Source organism: Taudactylus pleione, unplaced genomic scaffold (genome assembly GCF_031769625.1).
Source record: "Taudactylus pleione unplaced genomic scaffold, aTauple2 ptg000217l, whole genome shotgun sequence".
NCBI classification, from domain to species: Eukaryota; Metazoa; Chordata; class Amphibia; order Anura; family Myobatrachidae; genus Taudactylus; species Taudactylus pleione.
This window is the reverse complement of record NW_028284619.1, coordinates 5,495,206-5,507,929: the sequence shown is the minus strand read 5'-3', so window position 1 is coordinate 5,507,929 and position 12,724 is coordinate 5,495,206. Positions and strand designations below refer to the sequence as shown.

General features: G+C 44.1%; 1 protein-coding gene across 4 annotated transcripts in view; it reads left to right on the top strand.

Annotated features, from left to right (window-relative positions):
* The window catches only part of LOC148517433 (ficolin-2-like), a 40,575-nt gene that overhangs the window by 1,187 nt on the left and 26,664 nt on the right, over window positions 1-12,724 (top strand). For 2 of the 4 annotated variants that reach the window (XM_088478705.1, XM_088478702.1), the window contains exons 2-4: window positions 4,042-4,155; window positions 7,888-7,932; window positions 11,138-11,173. In XM_088478705.1, coding sequence (XP_088334831.1) covers window positions 4,042-4,155; window positions 7,888-7,932; window positions 11,138-11,173 — 195 coding nt within the window. Of the gene's footprint in view, window positions 1-4,041; window positions 4,156-7,887; window positions 7,933-11,137; window positions 11,178-12,724 lie in introns of all 4 variants that reach the window. The other 2 variants (XM_088478703.1, XM_088478704.1) reach the window with 2 other exon arrangements.

Here is a 12,724-nt window from a genome sequence, read left to right as displayed (position 1 = left end):
TGTGTGGCCAGCTTAAGAGATGCTTGAAAATTTCAAACTGATTTAAATTCACTCAAACTTCAGATGTTGAATGGTCATGGACATGTCCAAACTGCATTCTTCAATAGGCAGCAATTAGATAATGAACTTTGTGTTGCTACCATTCTACGATTGTTGCTCCTGTTTGAGCTTTGCTGCAGGCTGTTTTCCACACTCACTGTAGCATTTGAGGTTCTCCACTTGCATTCAAATTAGAATGTTAAACTATTGTTAATGAATTTAATATTTTTAAATAATAAAAACTTTTTTTTTTTCATTCTCTTTATTTATAATAGTAGAATACAGACTAGTAACATTAGTCATTGGAGATCACATAACACGTACTAATATCTGTGATCACGGGTGACAAAAAACAACACACAAAGAGCTTGTTCTGCAGATGAACAATAATTAAAACAATTTTTTATTTTGTTTTACTTTTTAATTAAAACAGTTTAAATGTCGCAAAATTATAACTTATGAAAGGAGTTAAACCGTATAATTTTTGAATTGAACATGTCCGAGCTGGTTTGCACAACTTTACAAAATGTGTTCTTTCTTTCTAGATAATGCATATTCGTTTTCCAGATACGTGCAGCAGTTTTCCAGCTCAGTTTTGCCTGCAAGCTAACTTTAGGGGCAGAGAAGCAACGGCACATAGTGACTAATACAGATCAATTATTTTTTAGGTTGGTGCTAAATGCCTCGCATGCCAGTGTATTTATAGAATTAGGCTGATATATATATAATTGGTTATGTAGGCACTGTTAAAAGCAAACAAGAGTCAGAGCTGGAATAATATAATGTATTACGTAAACATAGGGGCAAACTGCCTCACAGCTTTACCAGCCAGACTGCTCCTGCTCTGTCAAATATGAGCTTTCAGTGTGTAAACTGTACAGTAACTGCCACCTCCCAACAAAAAACCCTTTTACACTTATATATTTATACAGATGTACAAATGCATACGGTGATAATATAAAAAATGACACAAAGCCTTTCACATTACATAGCCCCAGACCAGCTGCAGACAGTCCATGTGGATAGATGTATCCAAAATTTAAACGCATTCAGACTTAGGATAAAAAAAATGATCCTATGCAAACTGACATCATTTTAGCTCTTTGAAATGACCAACTTATTATACCTGTAATTCCTCCATGAAGTGCACCAGCCATGAACTTCTGTATATTCTTTACCATCCTGAGCATAACTCATACATACATACATACATACATACATACATACATATGACCAAACACTGACACGGTCATGGCCTGGTAAAGCTCGGATGAATTGGGAAACATAGTTCATCACTTTCAGATTTTTTTTATTCAAATGTGAGCCCACTGGGCTTATGTAATTGGTCGTGAGCTGCAGCCTCTGCAGTAACTCCTGCGAGTATTTTTAAAGCTGCAATAATTTTAAAGGCAAAACTGAGCTGGTCTTGACTATAAAATGATTGCTATCGACACAAAGAAATACACTGTGCTTTGTGAATACCTAAAATTGCTACAGTAGACAATGTGCACTATGAGGCTCAAATATACGAATAAACAGTTTACTCAGCATAAATAGACATGGTGTAAAAATGAAAAAGTGACACAGTAATAATGACAGCGTGTTTCAATTATAACGTTCTGCTGATACAATGTAACTGAATAAAAATGACTCTCATGGAGACAATGAAGCATAAGTCCTTGTAATCAGCGACTTATCACTTATACAGTATGCATATCCCCAGTGTAAAAGTGTTAAATGGAAATAAAAATATCAGCCGTTATAGTAAGTTGCCTCTCTGTATTGAGGGAAAAGCCTGGGCTGGCGTCCCAGCACAGGTATATGTTAGCCCGTAGTGCTGCAGTTCAATAATCAGGAGTTACCTGTTTACAGACCAGGCATTTTTCAGCCCTTGTACGGTGTCACTTCTGGATAGACCCCGCTATGTGAGGTGGCTAGCATATATACACGGCCGCTTGTAATTATCAGTCCGGCGGGACTAGTGGTTGAGTACACAGTAGCCTGATTGAGTTACACAATAGCCTGACATGACTTGGCTACACTAGAAATAGGAAAATGGTTTCCCTGCGCAGGAAAGGAGCAGCTAGTAATAACACCAGGGGTTATCATTCCTTGTGAGGGTAAATGTCAATAAAAGTCCAAATGTTTGTATGCGCTCCACTGAAGGTCTAGGGAAAAAGTTTCATTGAATGTAGTCTTAATACTGAAGAGACTTCATAAAAGTGTCTTTTCTTCTCCATGTGATCTCATACATATATGGGGACAGACCAGTGGCGTATCTATAATGGGTGCAGTGTGTGTGGGGCCCCGAACCGCACACCCTGCACCAATATTAGTTTACACTTATCTGTCCGTGGTCCTGCGTTGGGTGTCAGTGCTGCTCAGAACACCGGAAAATGCCCGCCGCAACCATTTTTCCGGTGTTCTGCGCATGCGCAATAGACTGTGAGAACACTCTAATGCCCAGAGTCTATTAATGTTCCGGTGGCTGGCCAGCCGTGTCAGTCGGCTGCCGGCCATCGGGGAGAGAGGAGGGGGCCCCGCACAGGGAGTGCACACGGACCCCCTCCTCTGTTAAGATGCTCCTGGGACAGACAAAGAATAAACTGTATGAGATTACGAGTATTTAGAGCAGATAGTGTTATAGCACTCCTATAATAAAGGTATAGGTCAGTGGGTAATACTGTTATGAAGTTATATGAACATAGCGTGTTCTAAACTCAACAGAAAATGTTCACATTAAAGCTTACATCTAAATGTGACGTGCAGTCTCATAAAGGTATCTTTCGTAAGTGGCTCTACATACAATCTACACTTTATCCACAATAGTAAGTATACAACTTAGGTTTATATTGCTCTATAGAAATAAGTGATGCTCAGCTCACATCAAACTTACAATCAGGGAGCTTTGGATATTCATATAAGGGTATATTTCTGTTCTCTAGTTACAAAAAAAGCTCACTTTTAAGCTTATATATAAATCATGATAGGAAGCAAATAAAGGTATCATTGACGTAGACAATAATGTAGTCTCTCTGTTTCTAATTTTCATCAAGATGCTATCAGTGATATAAATTCATATCATGCTTTGTCAGTAGGGGAATTTCCCAAAGCACAACTTTGTCCTCAGGAATCCAGGAAACACAGAGTAGTTGTCAACAAAGTTCCAATTTATTGAACATATGTTGGCAGACAAAACATAAAAAACATAAAGTAAAGAGTCTATAGTGGGGCTTGCATCTATGCCAGACCGGTGAAATTCAGTTAAATCATAAACCATAACTTAGAAAATGAAGCCGAGGTTTTCTCACCGTTTGGTCATGTAATGATAGTCTGGATCTGGTTAACAAGTCCCCACAGCACCACACTGACGCGTTTCGACGTTACAGTCTTTTTCAAGGTAGTCTAGAAACTACACATTCATTGGTGATTTCACACAAAAGTGGAGTACAAAACTAATAAAATATATGCCCAAAAGATTTGAGCTCCATTTTAAAAAAATTATATTTTTCTGGCTTTAAAGTATTTTATACAGCTTTAATCTTGTTTTTCCCCCAAGACTGCCCCAATTTTTGCCCACCTAGCAGAATGTAACATGTCTGAAAAAGGGGCATAGTCTTGCCCAAAGTTTTTATAGCATGGTGTAGATTTATCAGGGGTGTGTCCTCCAAAAAGCATTCTAACCAGGTACGTTGACAGGTTTTAAAGTTAAGTTTTATATTTATTTATTGATTAAAGTGACCTGGTATCATTAATACCATAAATTCTCCTCTGAAATAATACACATCAATCCAGTTATGCATATCCTCCATATTGCATCAGACTAACTAGGGTCCAGAAGAGCTTCATGGATGATCACCCAGCAGGTACCAGTAAATATGTAGACAGATTTATAATTGCTTTTGAGATCATTTTCATAGAGGTGATTTGTCAGCAATGCCTGTCATTGTTATCTGACTCCCTGTCTATCTCACACCTCTCCTCTATCATCTTGAGTTGCAGATGTAAAGCTTGTGGGGATTGGAAACTCCGATAAGTTGACTATAATTCGAGGATGCCCTGGACTGCCTGGAGCTCCTGGCCAATCAGGAGAAACTGGTTCGTCTGGAGAGAAAGGTGAGTGAGCATTTAACTGTCTTTTATGAGCTGCATAACACTTCTTGCACTTAATAGACAATAATACGTTTTCTGCAATATTTATATGCTGAACTGGTATAACAGGTCCACCAGAGGTAATGGAAGTGAGGACTAATTAAGTATTTGTGGTGTGTATGATTAGCACTTATTTGTGTAATTAGAGATGAGCACGGACCCCCATGTTTTGATCTTGATTCTACTTCTAAATATCGTCATGTTTTGGTTTTGGCAAAACAACCCTCAAATGGTTTGGATTTGGTTTTGGAATTCTTTAAAAATGTATAAAAACAGCTCAAATCATTTAATTTGGACATTTGTTCATTCCTTTGGTATTATTAACATAAATAATGTTCATTTACAGTCATTTTCGGTAAATTTTGACAACCTCAATAGGCAATACATGCAAGTTATGTTTGTTAGATCTGAGTTTCGAATTGCGAGAAGACCCGAATCATGACTTGGTTACATTTGGAAACTCAAAGCGATTTAGGAACTAGGACTCTATTCCACTTGGATCTCCTAAGTTCGGGTGTGTTCGTGTTTCAGTAAACTGAATCCGCACATCTCTAGGGTATATACGTTATTATTAATCAGTATGCTTTCATGCACAATGCAACTAATAGGATCACTGTTAAAGCATAGTATTTTTATTTTACTGCTGTTTTTGAAAAATATGGCTTTGATTGCAAAAACTGTTGTTATGGGTTGCATTGGGTGCAGTAGTTAGCCTTAACCTAACCCTCCAATAAGTGAGCAACCCTAAAAAAAAAAGTGTCAAAATTTTTTTGTGGCGACCATTTTCATGTTGGCCTTTAGTACCTGCCGACCATTTGTACCTGTCGACATTTTACATGTTGACATTTAGTGTATCGACCTTCTGTCCCAGTCAACCTATTGACTGTCTAACATCTGGGGCCAAATGTAATAGGGTGTCTGTTTTGGTAAATTGCGAGTTTGGTGCTAAACTCGCAATTTTTCACAACTCTCCAATGAAATAGGGTGTCTGTTCACTAAAGCTCGCATTTTCAGAGTTACTAAAACTCTCCATTCTCAAACTCGCATCCAGATGTTTTCACATTGAAAACAATCAACTCGCCCAATGTAATAGAGTGTCTGTTTCAGACTCGCCAAAAAAAGATTACCAAAAGTCCCCAAATAATAGACCTGCTTCAGGCTAGCGAGTACATCCTGAGCAGGTCAGATTAACACAGAAACATACACATATCCATGAGATATGTACATATTTCTGTGTTAAATGTTTTTAAATAATAAAAAAATGACGTGCACCCCCTCCCCAAAAGCATAACCAGCCCCGGCTTTATAAAGCCTGTTCTGGTTCTAAAAATACAGGGGCCAAAATGCGTAAGGGGCCTCTGTATATTAAGAACCAGCACAGGGCTTTGTTGAGCTGGTCCTGGTTCTGGAAAATCAGGGGACAAAACGAGCAGGGGTCCCCTGAAAATTCCTGAACCAGCACCGAACTCTTTCTAGCGGGGGGATAATGCCACAGCCAGGGAAAACCTTTCACCGGTTTCCCCGGCCAAAACATTATCCTTGACCGCTAGTCAGTCCAGGCCGGGGATCCCTGGGAAGTTGGGTACCCCCCCAATAAAGGGGTACCCATCTCCAGGGCACCCCAGGCCTAGACTGATAGCCTGGGGCTATCCCCGGCACCCTATGCCCATGGGTGCCGGGTTGATAGTGTTAGTGTAAAGTTTTAAAATTAAGTTTCCATATTGTCTTTATTTGTATAACCACAAGTACCAGCAAGCCTCCCCTGCAAGCTGGTATTTGGAGAACCACAAATACCAGCATGCGGGGCATTATGGGCCTGCTGGTACTTGTAGTTCCACAACTAAAGAAATACGTAAATAAACAAACATACACCGTGAATGTAAAATTTTATTAAAAATACATTCACACTCACACTCACACATACTCACCTAGTATCCAAAGTAATCCATAGGGGTGTACCTGAAAAAAAAAAAATCCATACTCACCTCTCCTATGCGTAGATCACGTCCACTTGTCCAAGTAGGCAATCCAGAGGTTAAAATAAAAAAACGCCAAAAAAACGATCCATGCCGGACTGAGCAAAGGTATGTGTGTACACATACCTTTGCTCCGCATAAATGACCGGGGCACACGTGTGCCCCGTCAGTGAAGGGGCCGCCAGCGACATTGTATCATTGATGTAACCACAAGATTAACCTCAATTAATCTTGCGGCTACGATGTAGTGGTTCCCACCATAAACTTCAATGGGGATTTCTCACCATAAAAGTCTATGGGACACACAGGCTGGCCGCATTCAGCTAATCTGGGAGCTGCTCCGACGGAGATGCTCCCTGATTGGCTGGCGGCCCCTTCACTGACGGGCACACGTGTGCCCCGGTCATTTACGCAGAGCAAAGGTGTGTGTACACATATACCTTTGCTCAGTCTGGCATGGATCGATTTTTTGGCGTTTTTTTATTTTAACCCCTGGATTGCCTACTTGGACAAGTGGACGTGATCTACGCATAGGAGAGGTGAGTATGGATTTTTTTTTCAGGTACACCCCTATGGATTACTTCGGATACTAGGTGAGTATGTGTGAGTGTGCATGTATGTTTTAATAAAATTTTACATTCACGGTGTATGTTTGTTTAATTACGTATTTCTTTAGTTGTGGAACTACAAGTGCCAGCGTGCCCGTAATGCCCTGCATGCTGGTATTTGTGGTTCTCCAAATACCAGCATGCAGGGAAGGCTTGCTGGTACTTGTGGTTCTACAACTAAAGACAATATGGAACATTTATTTTTACACTTTACATTATCAACCCGGCACCCACGGCCCCAGGCTATCAGTCTAGGCCTGGGGTGCCCTGGAGAGGGGTACCCCTTTATTGGGGGGGTACCCAACTCCCCAGGGATCCCTGGCCTGGACTGACTAGCGGTCAAGGATAATGCTTTGGCCGGGGAAACCGGTGAAAGGTTTTCCCTGGCTGTGGCATTATCCTCCCGCTAGAAAGAGTTCGGTGCTGGTTCAGGAATTTTCAGGGGACCCCTACTCGTTTTGTCCCCTGATTTTCCAGAACCAGGACCAGCTCAACAAAGCCCTGTGCTGGTTCTTAATATACAGGGGCCCCCTACGCATTTTGGCCCCTGTATTTTTAGAACCAGAACAGGCTTTATAAAGCCCGGGGCTGGTTATGCTTTTGGGGAGGGGGTGCACGTTTTTTTTTTTAAAACACACACAGAAGGCCATCACGGATCTCACTGATCTGTGATGGCTTCTCTAAAACTCGTACCTTTTAATGCTACTCGCATTAAAAGGTGTCAGTTTACATAGTCCTAAACTCGCCTAAACTCGCAAATGCTGTAGCCTCGAGCTGAAAAGTTTGCAGGCTATTGAATTTGCGAGTTTCAGTACAAACTCGCACTTTTTAAAAGTGCGAGAAAGTGCGAGTTTGTACTGTTACTAAAACAGACTACCTATTCCATTTGGCCCCTGGTGTCTATCTAGACATTGTGAACCTTTTTACTTTCTATCTATACTCCGGAAAACGCTGAGATTGCACATTCTAATTGTACAATGGAAATCGCTCAATTGACTGGGCTAAGACACTAAAGGCAAATAATTGTAATCTTGTAAAATGTCCTGGTAGATGCTGGGAATATGCAAATATTAAATATTAAACCAGATCATTAGCATTTGTTTTCCTTTCAGGATCTAAAGGAGAACCTGGGATAGCTGGACCTACAGGGCAGACAGGTTGGTTGTTTTCAGCTATTTATAAAATATACACCTTGTGTCCTTCTATCACCCAGAAATAGTCTTCATTGGTCTATACCAGTGGTTCTCAAACTCGGTCCTCAGGACCCCACACGGTTCACTTTTTGCAGCTCACCCAGCAGGTGCACAGGTGTATTCATTACTCACTGACACATTTTAAAAGATCTACAGGTGCAGCTAACTATTTCACTAGTAATTATGTGAGGAGACCTGCAAAACATGCACTGTTTGGGGTCCTGAGGACCGAGTTTGAGAACCTGTGGTCTATACCTTAAACCTTAAGTACCCTAACAGGTTATGTTTTAAAGCAAATAGTTGAACTTGTGCATAATTACAAAAGTCCACAAGACCTGACCTGTTGGGATTACTTGATAACTGGAGTTGGGGTCCATGCAATTAATGGACAACCACTTTACTCATAAATTAGGGATACAAAAACAGATGCCTACCTAAATGTATTCAACCTGCATTTGTCTCCACCCAGGAAGTAGAATCAGGGGTGTATCTAGGGATCCAAGTGCCACTGGCAATGTAATGGACTGGCGCCCCCCTACCCCACCCCTATGCAGTGCCCCCAGTAGTAATCCCCCAGTAGTAATCCCCCCTATGCTGCATTGCCCCCCAGTAGTAGCCTCCCTATACAGTGCCCCCAGTAGTAGACCCCAGTAGTAGTCCCCCATATACAATGCCTCCAGTAGCAGTCCCCCCTATACAATGCCCCCAGTAGTAGTCCCCCCTATACAGTGAACCCAGTAGTAGTCCCCCCTATACAGTGCCCCCAGTAGTGGCTACCCCTCTAAATTGCCACCAGTAGAGGCCACCCCTATACAGTGCTCCCAGTAGTAGCCACCCCCCATAAATTGCCCCCAGTAGTGGCCACCCCTATACAGTGCCCCCAGTAGCGGGCACCCCCCATAAAGTGCCCCCAGTAGCGGCCACCCCCTATTTCAATGACCCCCCCTGTAGTGCCAGGCTTACACACACACACAAAGAACAAAAAAAAAATCAACTCACCTGATCTCCACTCCTGATGCGACCGCCGCTGTCCGTTCTAAGTCCCGGCCCGCTCTTCTCCTGCATGGGAGAGACGTCATGACGTATGATGTCTCTCCAATCACATACTGTGGGGGGAGCCGGAACACAGAGCTCATGAGTGAGCTCCAGCCGGCTCCTTCCGCGGACGACGCAGCAGCAAATGAGAGTCTGTCTGACTCTCATTGGCTAGCTGCTATTACAAACACACAGCTGCCGCTGGCGGCTGTGTGCTTGTAAACTGTGTAGGGCAGACTGCTCTCACTGCGGTCTGCCCTACACTTGTGGGGCCGGGGGACCCCTTGGCTGCTGGTGGCACTGCCGGACAGCGTCCCCCCTTTGGTCGGCGTCCCTGGCAAGTGCCATCCTGGCCAATGGGTAGATACGCCCCTGAGTAGAATGGTGGGCATCCATAAGACTTCAGCCTTACTTGAGCTCCTCAGATGTTGGATTGGCTGTCCATCTAAGTGGTCTGTCTTGTAGGTTTTGGCATCCAAATGGACAGGTGCCAACCCAAGCACAATAGGAAGTCTTTGCATGTGCCATAGCAGAGTATTCATACAATAGGATTCTGCCAAATCCCCATATGGATTCTGCCCACCTTTTGTTTCTTCTAACACAGATGTATAAATAGAACAGTGAACAGCTCTGGAACAGTGCAGAATAATGGGATTTGTAAAGCCATATGTATTTATGGAGATCCTGTTTGAAGAATCCTATGCATTTTGCTCATAAATGTAGTTTGTTCTCCACTAAGAGTAAACAATTGTGTTTAGTAAGGGCCAATGTAAGGACAAATGCAATCTTCTTTACAGATACACCCAGTGCCGGCCCTAAGCAATTTGATGCCCTAAGCAAGATCTTTGTTGGTACCCCCTAGCAGATAATCCCACCCACTAAGCTTAGTGTTTATAAACTGACACCAAAAATAACACATTGGTTTATGGCTTATTTTGTATTGATAAAGACACACATGCTAAATGCACAAAGTATACAACTATCCAGGCATCCTCCTTTGTAACTGCCTAGGGCACAGAGGTGAACAAAGTAAAATAAGTCAGTCAGATTCATTATACTGCTGCCTGCTGTGGGCCCCTTTATTGCGGCTAGTTCAGGACGGTGCAATGTACCATCTGCACTGCCGGTAGTTCCGCCTCTGACCCAGCACTCCTTGCCCTTTTTCACAGCACAGCACTCATCACCCCTCTTCCACACAGCAATCCTCATCCAGCACCCCTCGAACAGAACCCATCTGCCCCCTACCAGCAGGGCATCCTTCACCCAGCAGCACAGATCACAGCCATACCCAACACCCATCACCAATCTTTCCTCACCCAGCAAAGGTCCATGGGAGGGGGAGCTGTTGTGGCTGGGCATGCACAGCAGCCCTCCTCCAGAGACCAGCAGCCATTTTTGTTGATGCCCATTGCCCACTGCCCCCACTGTGCAGAGTCTGCTACTCTGCTCCACCCTCCATGGACTGCTTGCTCCTGCAGCGGTAGCCAGCTATTGCCCAATAGGAGCTGAAAACAGTAGCAGCTGCCCCAACCAGCAGAAGGTGCCCCGTGCCTCTGTATCCCAAACCTCCACCGACCGACAGCCCTAGGTGGGCTTGGATATCCTCAGGCATTTGCTTAGTGTGCTATGCCTAGGGCCGGATCTGGATACACCTTGCAGTAACACCACCAGTGACTAGGATGTGCGCTGTAACTGTGAGGATGCCACATGAGGCACTAATGTGTGGCCTGAGAACTACTGCATATCCGTCAAGAGTCACAGAATACTGCCGTCTAATGTGCCCTTGTGAGGCCCGTGTAATACTTGGCAGGCAAATTCAATGATTAGTTACAGCGCACATTTAAAAAAGCCAAATAATAAGCTCAATCAGTGCTCCCTTACAAATGATCAGGGCTGAGAGACAGTCACGGGGTCCGGGTACTAAAGGTACAGAAGATGTTCACATTAAAGTTCACATTAAAGGAGGGGGCGTGGCCAAACCCAGGAGGCGTGACCACGCCCCCTCCAGCAACAAAAGGAAAATAACGTGCACAGTAACCCCCCCCCCATGGCCCACTTGGATCTTGTTTCATGTAATTATTTATTTATAATTATTAATATTATTTCATAATTGTATTTGTTTGGTTATGAACAGGAACAGCAGGTTCACCTGGTTTACAAGGACAAAAAAGTGAGTTGATTGTTCAGTTATTGTTATATACTGTATAATCTTCTGTAACATCTTCACAGTGTATAGACTTCATCAGCTTCAGGACAAATGAGTCAGTGCTTTACGTGGTTACATACAGGCTTTTGTGCATACAGGTAAAAAAGTCCTGTCTTCTACAGCTCCACCTTTTTCTCACCTAGAACACTGCTTGCGTAGGCCTTATATGCGACACACGTATACATGTCAAGAGAACAACAACACAGACTTCTTCCAGCACACTATAATGGACCGGGTAAATGAGATTTGCATCCTATATAAAAGTGATTGAGCAACTTGCCAGTTTTGTGTTTTACTGTTCTGAGAAGAATGTATGGAATCAGTGGTTGGAGGGTAAGATGGTCCTTGTAGTGCCATTTGGAGAATATTGGGCTGCCTGCAGGTGAGTTAGCCCTCAATTTAGAAATATATAAATGTATGTGCTATTATCATGTAGCATAAGAAAATATGCAAGTATATGACCCAAAGTGGGTGCTATTATCATGTAGTGTTAGAATTAGAGGTGTGCGCAGTCCGCATGTTTTGGGTTTAGTTATAGTTGGAGATGAGCGGGTTCGGATCTCAGAGATCCGAACCCACCCGAATTTCAGGGATCCGGGGCGATCCGAGCAAAGCTTGGATCTCCCTGCCTGCCCCGGATCCCTCACCCAAGGCAAAACCTTGCGACCCCGCTGTCGAGTCGCGAGGTTTTGTTTTGAGCGGGCTTAACACTGATTGGCTGAGAGAGCCATCTGTCATTGCTCTCAGCCAGTCAGCGCTAAGCCCATTGAAAACAGCACAAAGGAGAAAAAGAAGATGGCGCCCGCCATCCCCCACCGCCTGACACCGCCGGCACCCCCACTGGCAGCATCCCCCGCTGCTGACACCACCACTGCCGACACTCCTGCACTGCTGCCCAACGTACTGAGGACACCGTCAGCGACCCCCACACTGCCGACATGTCCACACTGCCGACACTCCCACACTGAGGACACCACCAGGACCCCTGCACTGCCAACACTGTCAGCACACATGCACTGAGGACATCGCTGGAGCCTGCATTGAGAATACCCCTGCACTGCCGACACAGTCTGCAAACCTACAATGAGGACACCGCTGGCACCCCCACTCTGCCAACACCGCCGGTACCCTTCACTGAGAACACTGCCAGCACCGCAGCACTGCCTTCCATGTACTGAGGACACCACCAGCAACCCCCGCACTGCCAACACAGCCAGCAAACCTGCACTAAAGACACCACTGACACCCCCGCACTGCCAACACAGCCAGCACACCTACACTAAAGACAGCGCTGGCACCCCCGCACTGCCAATACAGCCAGCAAACCTGCACTATGACACCCCCGCACTGCAGACATCACCTCTACTCTTCACTGAGGACACTGCCAGCACCACAGCACTGCCACACCATGTACTGAGGACACCGTCAGCAACCCCGCTCTGCTGACACTGCTGTCACAGTAAGTGCACTATTGGTGTATCCAACCCACATTGTATAACACACTGTATCCGTGTT